At 44.1% G+C, this 15,421-nt stretch overlaps 1 protein-coding gene across 5 annotated transcripts in view; it reads right to left on the bottom strand.

Moving 5' to 3' along the window:
- Positions 1-15,421, bottom strand: part of Rpap3 (RNA polymerase II associated protein 3) — a 36,416-nt gene that overhangs the window by 3,602 nt on the left and 17,393 nt on the right. For 4 of the 5 annotated variants that reach the window (XM_028789376.1, XM_028789373.1, XM_028789374.1 and 1 more), the window contains exons 8-16: positions 15,131-15,256; positions 12,627-12,754; positions 9,114-9,235; positions 6,537-6,607; positions 6,328-6,429; positions 3,962-4,182; positions 2,635-2,821; positions 1,600-1,697; positions 1,170-1,270 (exon numbers count right to left, since the gene is read on the bottom strand). In XM_028789376.1, coding sequence (XP_028645209.1) covers positions 1,170-1,270; positions 1,600-1,697; positions 2,635-2,821; positions 3,962-4,182; positions 6,328-6,429; positions 6,537-6,607; positions 9,114-9,235; positions 12,627-12,754; positions 15,131-15,256 — 1,156 coding nt within the window. Of the gene's footprint in view, positions 1-1,169; positions 1,271-1,599; positions 1,698-2,634; positions 2,822-3,961; positions 4,183-6,327; positions 6,430-6,536; positions 6,608-9,113; positions 9,236-12,626; positions 12,755-15,130; positions 15,257-15,421 lie in introns of those variants that run through there. The other variant, XR_003714142.1, reaches the window with a different exon arrangement.

Below are 15,421 nucleotides of genomic sequence, written 5' to 3'. Positions count from 1 at the left end.
GCGCACACACACAGGCTCACGACTGACCATAACTCTAGCTGCAGCCCCCTAGCACCAGGCACACATGATGCACATACGTATAAAATTTAAAAAAAAAATTTAAAGAAATCTTGCAAAAGAATAATTGGCATACTTATAACTGAATGACTTATCTTTTACCTAAAAACAGAAATAGACCTCTGTGGTGGTTTGTATATGCTTGGCCCAGGGAGTGGCACTATTAGGAGGTGTGGCATTGTTAGAAGTGTGTCACTACGGGGGTGGACAATGAGACCCTCCTCCTAACCATGTGGGAGCCAGTCTTCTCCTGAGTGCCTTTGGATCAAGATGGAGTACTCTCAGTCCTTCTCCAGCACCATGCCTGACTGGACGCCGCCATGCTTCCTGCCTTGATGATAATGGACTGAACCTCTGAACCTGTAAATCAGCCTCAATTAAATATTTTCCTTTATAAGAGTTGCCTTGGTCATGGTGTCTCTTCACAGAAGTGAGACCCTAACTAAGACAATCCCAAACTCTGAATAACTGAAGTTTTCATACAGTGTGACTTTACGGCAGCCTGTAGTAAAGTTAGGGAAAATTTCAGGGTCATCATCTGCACTCTTGACCCCAGCCCTAGAATACAGCAGCACTGCACTGGTAATGCTCTAAGTGCTACGGCTGTAACCAGGCAGGGCCTCCAGCACGTGCTGGTCCCTGGACGCTCCTGCTCCCCATCCCTTGTCTAACTGACTCCTGCTTTAGAACTCAGCTGAAAGAGGCTCAAGGACCACCTCTCAGAAGGGATCACACACACCATGTACCCAGCTCTGCCGCAGGACCCTTTGCTTGTTCCACTGGCTTGTTCCAAAGGCTGGCAGAACCTAGCCTTTGTACCACTGACTACCATCTGAGAAGAACCCACAGCACAGTGGCTTCCTCCCTGTGTGGCCTCTCCTTATCCCCCAGGCCGTGGCTGCCTCCTGTGTGGGAGGATGAAGACAGTGCCTACCCTTGAAACACTGCCAAGAACTACAACACATTCTACCTGCATGGATTCCAGCTGCACAGATTGTTTCAGTGAGTTGGACGTACTTTGTGTTTGACTGACTGTTATCTTGTGCACGGTAAAACAGACATCAGCACAGGAGGCTGAGGAGCTGGGGAAAGCCTGCTTTCTCAGAACTTACGCTTTCGCTCAGGTCCTGACATAAACATCACCGCCATGTCAAACCTTCTCAGATGAGAAAGTCTTTCTAAGACTTCAAAGATGAGAGCTGGCTTCTCCCTCCTGAAACAGTCCACAGATAGACACAAGTGGTCAGGTCCAGGCAGTGGTTTTTCTAGTAACAACAAAGACTTCCTTTCCCCAAGGGAAGACTGTGTGATAACAGCATAAGCAGATATCACAGTATCTTCCTTCCTCGGGAGCCTGGCGCCCCATCCTGCGCTCTAAGAAGTCTTTCTCCGTTTACACTTTCCCATCAGTGCTTCTATAGCAGTAAATCTTACCAGAAGCTGACGATGCCACGTACAAAACATTAAGATTAAAGAATTGATGTTCTAAATCACTGGACATGACATTACAATGTGATAATACAACTAAAAAATTCAACTTACTCAATGTAGAAGTCGTGTAAAATTTTAATGATTTGATTGAATACATCTGGATCTAGGTTTTTCTGAAACAACTTCGGATACAAAGATAGTTCGATTTTCTTGGGAAAAAAAGAAAAAGTTGAATTTGACAACATTCATATTACATGTGTTATACAGTAATTGCTCAAATACAAACATTATGAATAATTAATAAACATTAATATTTAATGAGATAGTGAGTTACGTAGACACAACTCTGAAAGGACGGAAGTGAGAGAGACCTAAGCTCCTCATGGCCCCTAACTGGACTAACGCCTGGAGACGGAGCACTTCCAGCTCATGCAGAAGACCCAGGTTCAGTTCCCAGCACTCCCATAGCAGCCCACCTACATCTCCAGCTCCCGGAGTCCAACACGTTCATACACATAGATACACAATTAACAACCACAAATAAGTATGATTGTTAGAAAACTCCATGAACAGAAGAGCGAGGGCCCTCATGAGAGAGCTCCCAAACTATAACTACAAATAGAGATAAAAGCACACTTGCTCGAGACATTACTTAAAGTGACTGTTAATTACAAAAGTGTAAGGCAATGTTACTGTACTTGAAGAAGACCATACTAATCTATGATTTGCTAAATTCACACAACCTAGCTTATTTTCTTGAGGCAAATAAAAGTTCACTTTCAGGAACTAAATGCCCAGATACTGCTAGCAGCACTGCCTGACACACAGAAGACCCAAGGATTTCAGTTTCCTTCCCCTGTTGGAAGAGTAAATAATAAAGCTAAAGCTTAGGTATAGAATATGAAATTAGACTTTAAGTTATTTTAGGCCCTGGAATTTCATACACAGCTCACTTTCGAAAAAGAAAATGAGGTTTTCTAGTCTGTCCGGGATGATGCACAGCAGGGAGAGACATTTTCTGTTGGGTTACACAAAAAGCAAGCGTGGTCCTGCTGCAGCAGCCAGAAGCTACCCTCTGACCTCCGTCAGGAGCACTGCCTGTCGGCCCCTCCCCGCCCCTCCCCCCGCCCCTCCCCCCCGCCTCACCTTTACATACTGATAGAGCGTCTCTGGGGAACCTCGCAACTGTCTGAAGTCAGCCTCGAGCTGGAAGGAGTTGGCAGGAACTGGAGGCAGAACCGCAGTGGCCAACTGACCCGGCATCTGCTCTGCCTTCACAGAGGCCTTCTCACTCACAGGTTGACACACAGCCTGCTTCACGTCCCCCTGTGCTCTGGAGGATTTCGGAGCATTAGCCAACCAGCAACAGAACGGAACCGCCAAAACCAAAGGAGAGAGCAGCAGGAGTTCTAACCTCGGGCTTCGTAAATACTGTGTTTGCTATCTGCGGTCTGTCAGTGTCCGATTCTTTCAATGTGTGCGTGTGCAGTGTGTGTGCAGTGTGTGTGTGAGTGTGTGTGTGTGTGTGTGTGAGCTCTCGTGTGCAGCTATGCAGTGGCTGCAGTCCTGCTGTGGGACGAGCTGGCCTGCTCTGAGAGGATCATCTCTGGTGTAACTCAGCCTTTCAGAAATCTGAGTTATCACAGCTTCAAAATACTTCAAGAAGGAAGAAATACTTCACTCTTTTCAGAATTTCTGAATAATCCAAACAATACCTTAAATAAACTTCTACTATAGTCCAGTGTTTAAAATACAAACTTCATGTGTTCACTGAGTGGAAATATAAGACTAATCAGAAGCCCCCCCACCCCCAGTGGGTATGCACCTTTTCCATAGTCATCAGTAAGGACACTGTGTGGACTTTATGTTGTTGTTGTTGTTGTTAATAACAATAATTAATAATTCTGAGTCACAAGACAACCGGAAATGTTTCACTGAAGGCTTTGCACAGACACACCATCACACCCACTCCCACCACGGCCCTGTCCCTGCATCCACGGCTAAGGCCCCTCCTCCCTGAAACAGTCTCTCTTCTTTGTTCTCAGCTCTCAATTCTAAACTATAGTTAAAGAGTGTTCCACAGCCTGCAGTATTGATGAATACAATAATGGTAACATTTAAATTCTTCATTTTTTATGATACTTCCTTCTATCAAATTCTCTCTGTCTCTCAACAGTGAAACAGATATATACTGAAGTTCTAGACAGAAAATGAGCAAAATCAATCTGATCACGAATCAACCCACTGTGCTCGTCTCTAAATCGCCTGTAAACACCCGCTGATGAAGGAAGAAGGACATTCCTTAAGCACAGTCTCCCGTGCAGATGGAAAGGCTCACTAGACCCTTGGTTTGCTCGTTTGTTCGTTAGTCAGTCAGCTAGCTGCTCACACATGGATCGAGCCAGAGCTCTCCTCAGTAATGGCAATGCCTGTGCGGTTACGGTCGTTATAGGACAGGAACAGGACTACTTACGGTGGGGCTGAAGTCTCACTGACCACTTCTATTTTCAACACTTTGGCTCTCGGAGTATCCCCTGCGGACAAAGAGACGCCCTGGCTTGAATTCTTCTTGCTTCCAGTGCCCACAGCCACTGTCGCTTGATCACTCTCAGGGACAGAGGCAGAACTATCTGCTGCATCAACAGTCTGTATCAAATTGCCGGTTTCTTCAATAAACACTTTCAAGAGTGCTTTCTAAAACAATTAAAATTGATTCTTTAAATCAACATATAAAAAGTTTTCCCATCTTAAGGTCACAAATTTTAAAAAAAGACTACTATGTTCTTACAGCTAATACACCAGTTAAAAATAAATTCAATTTGTCGGCAAGACAGACTTAGGAGCATACTATGTCTGAGAATACAAAGCTATGCCTACCCAGGCTCCTAGAGGTAGAAATCGAGGGATGTGCACAGTAACAGTTACAAAGGTGAAAGGTCAACTGCCAAGAGCAGGAAGGGCAGGACAGGCTGCCAGGTAGTCCACAGGGGAGGGAGAGGAAGGTACAGACAGCCAGGACAGAACCCTCCTGACAGACAGGATCCTCCTAACAGACAGGACCCTCCTGGCAGCAAGCAGTTCTGTGGGCTGAGGGAAGTATGACAAGGGAAGGCAGGGGCCAGCACTGGATGAGAGAATCCAACGTAAAACTCTAAGTATTCTCCAGGTGTGCAACAGCTGGGTAAAAACAGCCCTGGCTTCAGATTTACACAATCACATTTACAAAGTTGATGGGCTATGCAGAGTAGTTTTCCAGTTTAATAAATAACATTCCCTAGTATCAAGGAAGCACCAAACAGGTGGTCTCTCTTGTTGCTGCTGCTGTCTGTGTTCTCCAGACTAGCTTCTGTCCGAGTGCTGGGATACACATGTGCATCACAGAATCCTGCTCTACGGGGGTTCCAGGGACTAACCTTGTCAGCAGGGCTGCACAGCTGGTCTGTCTCCCTGCCCAACTGTCCCTCTCTGTTTGTATTCCTCTAATCTCCTATTATGTTTACCTGTTGGGAGGGGTCACATGGAGGTCAGTTCTTGCCTCCCCCTGTGTAGATCCCAGAGACTGAACTCAGGGCGTCAGCTTGGTGACAAGCACCTTTACCCAGGAGGCCATCTCACTGGCCTCTACTTTAATCTTTAACTGGTTTTGTTTTTTCAATTTTTTTTCTGCCTCTTTTAGTACTTACACTTCTGTACTATGTCATTGTAGTGACACACTATGTCACTGTAGTGTGCATCTCATGGAGAAGGTACTTCTGTCTGTCCTTCCTTTCTCTAAGTGTGCACTGCTTTCTCTACTGCTGTCCACACCTCCAACACTGCGCATTCTTCACCCGCTCTTTCTGCTTCCCTGTCTCCCTCACTCACTACTTAAATGCTGATATTTGTAACTCTAAGCAAAAATGATATAAACTAAATTTCCCCCAACCAATGCTCTAGTGGCCTTCCTAACCCGAAACATGGTGATGACAGTGTCTTCTCTTGCTGTCAGCAGTTGGGGAAAACTAAAATCCAAATGACACACAGATACAATAAAATAAACACCAAAACCACGGGAGCATGGCACTACCCCCCGCCCCCGGAGGCTGACACCCTATCATAAGGAGAACAAAGATGACCAAGACACCTCAAAGGCCAGAAAGAACCTAAGCTGTACCCTAGAAGGATCAAGGACTACACAAGGGACACAAATAACCACGGACATCAGCTCAGGCATGGATGAAAAGTTACCAAAGTGGATGAAGTAGTCAGTGACTTAAGGAGAGTCACCCAGGAAACTGACACCAACAGGGAACCAACCGAGATTGCAGAAATGGAAGGACCAACAGAACAAAGCCCGTCAGAGAGCATCATCAACGGCCAAAATCAATCAGAACTCCAGAGACAGAGGACAAAGGTGAGCCGATAACAAAATGTCAAACTGACTCAAACATCAAACTGTGTAACTGAAACATAAGCTCCTCTAGAAATCAAAACAGGTAATTCCCTCTAATATTGTCCATAAATTCTTTTTTTGTTTTTTTTTTTTGTTTTTTGTTTTTTTTTTTCCGAGACAGGGTTTCTCTGTGTAGCCCTGGCTGTCCTGGAACTCACTCTGTAGACCAGGCTGGCCTCGAACTCAGAAATCTGTCTGCCTCTGCCTCCCAAGTGCTGGGATTAAAGGTGTGCGCCACCACCGCCTGGCTCTTGTCCATAAATTCTATGAGGAATTTATTGAAAGTGTTAAATAGTTACATCAGGAATTTTCAATACATTTTAAGCTTCCTAATTCCAAGTTTGTTTCCAACCCCACTGACGTGACAGTGAGACTGCACGGCAGGGAAAGGGAAGTGCTCTACTTACAGCTGACACACAGTGAGGAGGGTTATCTACAGCTTTCACCACATTGTGTCTCTGTGTGGAGTCAAGAAAGACATCATCCCAGCATCCTTTCTGAATTAATTCCTTGAAAACAAATTTGAAATAACTATCAAAATACTTGAGTTAATTATATTAACCAACAAACGTGTATGTCAGATAATACGATGGTACTCTGGTGAAGAAAACGCTACCTTTTTAATTCTGGAAAGCTCGGTCAATGCTTGCTTGTTTCCAGGTTCCAGAAGTAAAACAGTTTCAAAGTCTAACGAGAATTTTAAAAAAATAACAAAATAGTAAAATTACTTTTACGACATTCAAAACTTGATATCTTTAGTTAATAATCCCTTTATTTTATTTATTTACTTATTTTGGCTTTTTGTAACAGGTTCTTGCGTAGCCCAGACTGTCTCTGAACCAGCTATCTTTGTAGGTAACCTGAACCCTACCCACCTTGTCTCTACCACCCAAGTGCTGGGGTTGAAAGCCCGCACCACCCAACAGCCATCTCCCATTTCTCAGCGAGGTTTACTTGGGACACTTAGAGGGAGCAATAGTAAGAGAGCACACATTTGTCAAGCTGTCCACATGGATTTTCTAGGACCTCTTACTGCACCTTGATTTGCAGATGACACAGAGATTTAAGGAGCACTGCACACAACCACACTCACACCTGATAAACGAGGGAATAACTCCCCCAAGAGAACACCATAACCCGGAATATTGCTCAGTTTTTAAAAGGCAGTGAAACCAAGTGTGCTCATACACCTGCAATCCTAGTACTTAGGAGACACTGGCAGGACTGCTGTGAGTTCAAACCTAGCCTGGTCTACATAGCAAAGGCTAGGCCAGCCAGGGCTAACATAGCAAGACTCTCCTGCCGAAGGCCTGAGTGATCTGAGTTCTACCTCAGGACCCACATGGTAGGAGGGAAGAACTCCCTGTAAGTCAGCCTCTGGCTTCCACGTGTGTGTCTGTGATATGGATGCACGGACATGGACATGTTCAATAAAATGTAAAAAAGAAACTGCAAAAAAACACTTTAAAAAGAAACTATGATGATGCCTCAGCACACAGAAAGCTTAAAAACATGCTAAGTTAAATGGAGCAGACCAGCAACACGGCCATGATGACCAAACTTAGCCCGGTGTGGTAGCACATGCCTAAAATGCCAGCCCTAAGAGGGCTGAGGGGTTCACGTCCAGCCTGCCTAAGCAGTAAGATCCTGTCTCAAAAAAAAAAAAAAAAAAAAAGGAATACATATTAAAATAATCAAGTTAATAGAAATCAGTGGTTGCCGGGCTAGCTAAGGGAAGAGGAGGATGAACAATGAGCATCTGACACACGGTTTAGAATACAGACAGACGGAGGGTTGCACAACACTGAAGATACACACTTCAGAGGGTAGAGGGTATCGCACATCAGTGCTGTGCAATCTTACCATAACTCGGGAAAACAAACAGTAACGGGCTGCAGCTATGCCTGGCTCAGAAAGGAAGTGCAGACTGAAATGTACAACCGGGAAAGAAAAAGCCTGAAATCTACCCTGTACCCAGTGACACCAGGAAGCTGGGAGAAAACCCAGGCCTCTGTCGCTGTGATAAACACCATGACCAAATGCAGCTCAGAGAAGCCAGGGCTCACTTCGGCTCACAGCTCACAGGTGACTTCCACCGAGGAAGTCAGGGCAGGAACTCAAAACCCAGAGGCAGGCAGTGATGCAGGGCCACAGGGGTGCTACTCAGTGGTTTGATCCTGGCTTGTGCAGTCGCTTGCACCCAGGACCTCCAGGCCAGCAGGGGGCGCACTGCCCACCGTAAGCCGGGCTCTCATCTATCCATTAACAAGCAAGAAAATGCCCCACAAGCTTGCCTACAGGCCAAACGGTTAGGGGCGGTTTCTCAGTTGGACTCTGGCTTATGTCAATTAGATAAAACTAGCCAGTACAGGTTCTTGTCTTGTCTTTTTTTCCCCCCAGTACAGATGTCAAAAGAAACAGAGAGAGAAAACAACAAATGAGACCAAAGATGAAGGAACAAGGGACAAAAGCAATGAGGGAAACACAGGTAGGACCAGGCCAGTTCTCTGAGAACTGATGAAAGGAACCTACAGCACAGGAACCTACAGCACAAGGTCATAGGGCAGGAGGGAAAGCAATGAGGGAAAAACAGGTTGGACCAGGCCAGTTCTCTAAAGACTGACAAAAGGAACCTATAGCACAAGGTCATAGGGCAGGAGGGAAAACAAACAAACAAACACAGGTCAGGAATGAGAAAGGCCAAGCGAGTGCGGTGGAGCGGGCCTTTAATCCCAGCACTCAGGAGACAAGATAGGGTTCGAGGACAGCCTGGTCTACACACACAAGTTCCAGGGCTACGTAAAAGACCCTGTCCCAAAAACCAAACCAAAACAAAAAGAATAGGAAAGGCATCAGTGTAGCTCTCATGTTAATCTCAATGCCCAGCTGCTGATGCCCTCTCTTCTTGACTATTTCTTGTTTTTCCTGTTCATCTACAATTCAAATTTTCCTTCCTTTCACTTGAGGACTAACCCCAGTATGTTATAAATAATCAAGCACACTATGGAAGGTCTAGTTTCCAGACTCACCATCTCCAAAGTGTGCTTTGCAAAAATCAGGACCCTTGAACTGTGGGAAGCTACAGAAATCTCTGGTAAGGTGATCGTGTCAGTTCTTCTGGAGTCTCATCAGGTGAGTGTGTCCGTTATTCTACAGTCTGATAAGGTGAGCGTGTCAGATATTCTAGTTTTACCTTGTTTAGCCTCATTGATCTTTCCCAAAACTGTCCTTGCAGCTCCTCTTCTGGCAAACGCTTTTGAATAGGAACCATCTAGTGAGATAGCTTGTGTGCAGTCTCTTTCAGCTTCTTCATATCTAGTGAACACAACAGAAGGACTAACTGGACAACATGGAGCTTATAGACAATAGAATCTGGGGACTAGCAAGACGGTTCAGTGGGTAAAGGTGCTTGTTACCAAGCCTGACAGCCTGAATACAGTACTGGGACCCACATGGTGGAAGGAAAGAACCAAGCTGTCACAAGCTGTCCTCAGACCTCCACCTCACATGCCATCTCACACATACACACACACACACACACACACACACACTCACACACACACACTCACTCACACATACATACACACACTCACACACACACACAAATAAAAAAAAAGTAAATTAATTAATGGGAGAAAAACAAGACATAACACAAGTTAAGTTTTTGTTGTTTTGTCTGAGACTACTGTCTTACTATATGGGCCAGGCTAGCTTAAAACTTGCTACCCTCTCTCCTCAGCCTAGTAATTTCTTTAAGGAGAAAGATCTTTCAACATTTCTCATTCCCACTAAATCTTTGGGCCATCTGGAAAGGAAAGAGAACCAGACTAGGGAGTGAGGAGAGACGGCCTTGGCAGTAGACCAGATAAACTGGAACAACCCAGAACTTCCTCCGATCCTCCTGCTAAGCAATGGGACCACTACCCACAATTTCTCCGACTCTTTACTTCACCTTTTAGCACACTGAAAACTGTCCTTGTCCAGGCTCCAAGCAACATACGTCTGTGTACGACTGCACCAGCCTTCTGTATTAAGACGCTTGTACAGATCCTGCACTTTCAAGGATGCCGATTCTTTAAAGCACACAGAGGGACTTTGGTCTTCTCTGTCACCTTGTCATGTAAAGCACAGACTTTTTACTCCCACCCTTGTCTTTGACTCTGAACATCCATGTCAGGACACGGGCCTCTAACTCAGTGGCCTCTGAAACTTTGACGCAGGTCCTCATATTGTGAGGACTCCCAAACACAAAGTCATCTCACTGATACTTCATAATGGTAGCTCTGCAGCTATCAACTGTCCTGTGCCTGTCTGATGCCCAACCCCGGCAGGGGTGAGTGAGAACCACAGGCTGAGACCCAGTGCGTTAATTCATTCTCTCAGCTCACGGCCCGGGCTGCATGATCTGCCTGCTCAGGGCGTTCCTCCTCTGAGCCGCTCGGTTAGCGTCTCGTAGGTCCGTCCTCACACTGCTCAGTCTGTGAGTGTCTTCCGGCCTGTGCCCTCACAGCCTGTCCCTCAGCAGCACCACAGTGTATGTTATTTATTACTGTCCCCTGTTCTGTCTCTCCCACTTTTCAGAAACTTCATGTTTATTAAAAGCAACTGTACATGTCTCTCTGTACATTTAACATCCTTCATGGTGCCTAACATGACACATGACACGGTATACATAAACCAGAAACCCATACTATAATTTAGGAAGACAAAAAGAAAGAAACAAATCTAGCAACTGGTCTGAAGATCTAAAATCTCAAACAAGATAGATGGAACTTTTGTCAACAGACTCATATTATTCATTTAAAATCATTAAATATCAAATATGTACTTGTACATGTAAGGTGGACTTAGAAAAATTCAACTTATAAAATCTTTAAGACAATGGGAAAGACCAACTAATAAAAAACATAGTTAGGTCAATAGTGAAGTCTCTGCCTTTAGCCCTGGAACCTCTTCTTCTGACCTCTGTCATGTCTGCTGGCTCTAGACATCCTCCAATGCCAAGTGTCTGTCCCAACCCCAGGCAGCAGTATGGGACTCCCTTGCTGAGACAAATCACAGCTGGCTGCCAGTTCTAGCAACCAAGCGCCTACCTTTTAGAGGGGCCAACTCTGACCCAGGATTCCTGTATCCAATACTACTGATTAGTATTTTTGTTTGTTTTCATTGTTATTTGGTTTGGTTTTTTCAAGACAAACCCTGGCTGTCCTGAAACTTACTCTGTAGACCAGGCTGGCCTCAAACTCAAGAGATCAGTCTACTTCTGCCGCCCAAGTACTGGGACTAAAGGTGCACATCACCACAGCCAACATACTACTGCATTCTTTTTATATGTTTTACCACAGTCTGGCACCTCATGAAGAGGACCCAGGTTTGTTCTGGATCTACTCTCTTCAAGTACTAAATAAAGCCCTGCCTCAAAAGTCTGGCTACTTCTTTATTACCTCAGCACCTCATCACCTTCTGAAGCTAACCACTTACCAAACCACGTTCCACAATTTCCCTGCTCCCAGACCCTTTCCTCACTAACTCAGGGTTGCCTTGCTAATCTCCCTGAAACCAACCAGGAATACAATGTTTCTTCTATACAGTAGCTAGGAATACAATGTTTCTTCTATACAGTAGCTAGGAATACAATGTTTCTTCTATACAGTAGCTACACTAACAACTTGAATGTCTTTCTTTTTCTTTCTGGGTGTGGTAAATGTTCCTAAGTATTCATGTGAGGTCAGCAGGAAGTGTCTTTGATCATGCTCCACCTTTATGAGAAAGGGTCTTTTGCTCAACATGGAGCTCACTGACTGACTAGACTACTAGCCTGGCAAGCCAGAGATCTTCCTTCCAGGGCTGTGATTACAGAGTCCGGTTCCATGGCCAGCTTTTTTGTAGGGATGCAAAGTTAGGCTCTCATGCTGGGAATGAACTAGTTCCCTCCTCACCCACGTTCTCCATCCACCTAACTTGCAGTCATGGAACTCAAGCCTCAACGAAAAGTTGACCACGCACTTTCTGCTCTACATTAGCCTCTAACATGTAAAACTCCCTTCCAAGTACAGGAGAAGGCTGTGATACTGTGTGACCCTGAAGCATAGACCAGAAAAATAAACACAGAATACAAAAAGAGCAGTATATCCTGCTACTTCCCTACACGTGACCCTACCTCAAAAATAAGATGATGCAGCAAGTAGAGGTCCTTGCCCATAAACACAATAACCTAAGTTTGATCCCCAAACCAATGTGGGAGAAAGAGAAAAATTTCTGCAACCTGTCCTCTAACTTCCACACATACAATCCACACACATAAATGTAATCATTTTTTAATAACACACAATATTCTTACACTGTACAATTCTATTAAGAATGTAAAGATAATAACATGACATACTATACCACATGTACACACATTCCTTCTCTCTGTTTCACTCTCTCATTAACTGTAATGAAATTACATTGCTGTTTGCTTAAGAATAAATCCCCTGCTTGGGCCTGGCTCAACACTGAAGCACTTCTCTAGCACATGAGAGGTCCTGAACTCTAACCTAGCACCGCTGCAAAAGAGAAGAAACTAGAAGAAGAGAAAAGATTCAAATAAAGACGATAGATGACAAAAATACTAAATCAACTAGTTAACTTTGTTAATTAATTGTTCAAAGTTGCAATCTACAGTAAATTTTCATTCCGAAAGCAAAATGTAGGCAGCACTTACTTGTGAATCTTGAGATAGGCCATGGCTCTGTTAGCGGGGAGTAGGGCGTTGGTGCTGTCTGCTGCTATCCCTCGGGTGTAACATTCAATTGCTTCCTCATACTTCCCCTCTTTGAAAAATCCATTGCCCTGTTATTTTGGAGACAGGTGTGAAAGTCAAAACATGCTGACCATTACCTCACTTCAGATCTCAGAGAAACCACTGATACTGAGTCAGTGGTTAGACTATCCTCTCACTGCTAGTGGAGCTTAGTTAGAGATGGGACAGCCAGTGCATGAAGTGCTGCCTGAGCAAGCATGAGGGCCTGGAGTCTGACCTCCAGAACCAGGGAGCAGCAGCCAGAAGCTCAGGCTTGTCTACCCAGCAGGTCTAGCCAAGTAACCTCCAAGTTCAGAAGAGACCATGTCTCAAAAATAGTAATATGACGCAGAGTGACAGAGGAAGAGGATCTCTGGCCTCACACAATTATACCCAGCTTCACATACATGTACATACACACGTACCACACACTCACAAGCACATTCACTTAAAATTCAAGAATAAATACAATCTAGTTTATGAGACATGCAGAATACATTAGCATGAGTTTTCTTAAATGACAGCATTCTCTTTTCAGCACAAAAACACTACAATTACTCTACAACTTCATCAGTAATCTACTAATTAAACAGGAAAGGCCCAAACATTATCCCAAGTCCTTACTTAACATTAGAAACTAATCAAAGATGCTTGCTGAGCTTGCTTTGGGGCGTGGCTTATAGACAGAAAGCTTGCTGTCATGTGCAAGGCCCTGGTTTTGAGTCTGGCACTCAAAGCAAGAAGAAGGAAGGGGAGGGGAGGGGAGGGGAGGGGAGGAGAGAGGGGAGAGGGGGAGAGGGGAGAGGAGGGGAGGGGAGAGGAGGGGAGGGGAGAGGAGGGGAGGGGAAAAAGGGAGGGGAGAAAAGAGAAAAGGGGGAGGGAAGAGGGGGAGGGAAGGGGAGGGAAAAGGAGAGGAGGGAAGGGGAGGAAGAAAAGAGTAAGGAAAAAGTAGGAAATAGAAGAGAGAGGGGAAAACTGTACAGAACAATTACAAATGCAATTCCCCCACGGGGGTGGTTTTCTAAGACAAGGTCTCTATAACTAGAGCATCAAAACTCACGAGGCAGCTGAAGACAGCCTTGAACTTCTGCTTCTCTAACCTCCACCTCCCAAGAGCTGAGCGTACAGACATTCACTAACATACCCAGCTCCAAAGTCAATTTTTTGTAAAAGAACATAGTACCAGATTACATAGCCTACTCTTAAATAACACTAATATACTTAAATACAATGTGGATTTTTTTTAATGCTGACATTTATTTATTTTTATTTTATGTGTACGGGTGGTTTGCTGCATGCTTGTCTACCCATCACGTGTGTGCCTGATGCCAAAGAAGGCCAGAAAAGGGTGTCAGGTCCCTGAACTTGGAATAATGAATGGCTGTGAGCCATGATATGGGTGCTGGGAATCCAACCCAGGTCCGGTGCTCGCAGCCAGTGAGCCATCTCCCAGCTCCAATAGAAGTTAAACTATATTGAAATAGAGCTTCTGTTTATAACCAATCAAATAATTTACAACCCGTAACTTCCTAAGAACATTGTAGGAATCCTCTGTGGACCCACAAAAGGCTCTTAAGTTCATTAAATTAGGGACTGGAGCGATGGCTCAGAAGTTAATAACACTTGATGCTCTGCAGAGGACCTGGGTTTGGCTGCGTGACTCACTCCAGGTATAGGAGCTGTAATCCATCTGCCTTCCGAGGGCATCAGGCATGTGTGTGGTACATATACGTGCATGTAACAAATGTATACTTTATGTCGGTGGTACATATACATGCATGCAAACAAATGTGTACTTTATGTTTATGAAATATAAAATAAATATGTATCTTTAAACTCTAATTTTATTTTTTTGAGATAGGATTTCTCTGTATAGCACTGGCTGTCCTGGAACTCACTCTGTAGACTAGCTAACCTCAGAGATTTGACCTCATTCTGCCTCCAGAGTGATATGATTAAAGGTGTGTGCCACCATGCCTGACTATTACATTAAATTATACTAAAGTATAATTAAATCACTTCCTCCCTAAAAATCCATTAAATCTTCTCAGTTGAAAATATATAAATTTGAGTCAGAAAGTCTTATATAAATTATAAGCACATTATAAAAATAAACTGTAACTTTTCTCTATATGAGATTTGTAATCACCTACATATAAATACATATAGATTGTTCCCTAACCCTAAACACTCACATAATTATTTTGCATGGGATTACTCTTATGTATAAGGTATCAGTATCTCCAATGTTGAGTAAGACGCCACCAGATGTTTTAGTGTACTTAACTTTCACTTCCTACACACACACAAAAAATGTTGTTGAGGTTAGAGACAGAACTTAACTGAAATACAAGAAAGCGGGACTCAACATTCGGCTGGACAGACACACAGATCAGAACCCCATCGGATTAAACCCATTGGATTACCAGGTCTTTCTCTGCAATAGCCTTCTGCCTGCTCCGCTGGTCTTCAGTGGGTTTTTTCTCTCCTGCAGCTGGCTTACTCACGGTGGTAGCTTCTTTGGGACGTGAGTTTTCCTTGGATGTTAGAGCCTAGGAGACACAGCACTCAACTAAAATAAAACAAGTAACGCAAGATGCAGCTATATTAGACTGGAAATGTAAACTACTTAAATATAGTGAAATTTCTCTACACTCAAATAACTGGAATACTTTTTATTCTAACTCACTTTCTACTTACTAAAGTAAACCAATATA

The sequence above is a fragment of the Grammomys surdaster genome, unplaced genomic scaffold (assembly GCF_004785775.1).
Source record: "Grammomys surdaster isolate TR1022 unplaced genomic scaffold, NIH_TR_1.0 125818, whole genome shotgun sequence".
NCBI lineage: Eukaryota > Metazoa > Chordata > Mammalia > Rodentia > Muridae > Grammomys > Grammomys surdaster.
This window is presented reverse-complemented; position numbering and strand designations above follow the sequence as displayed.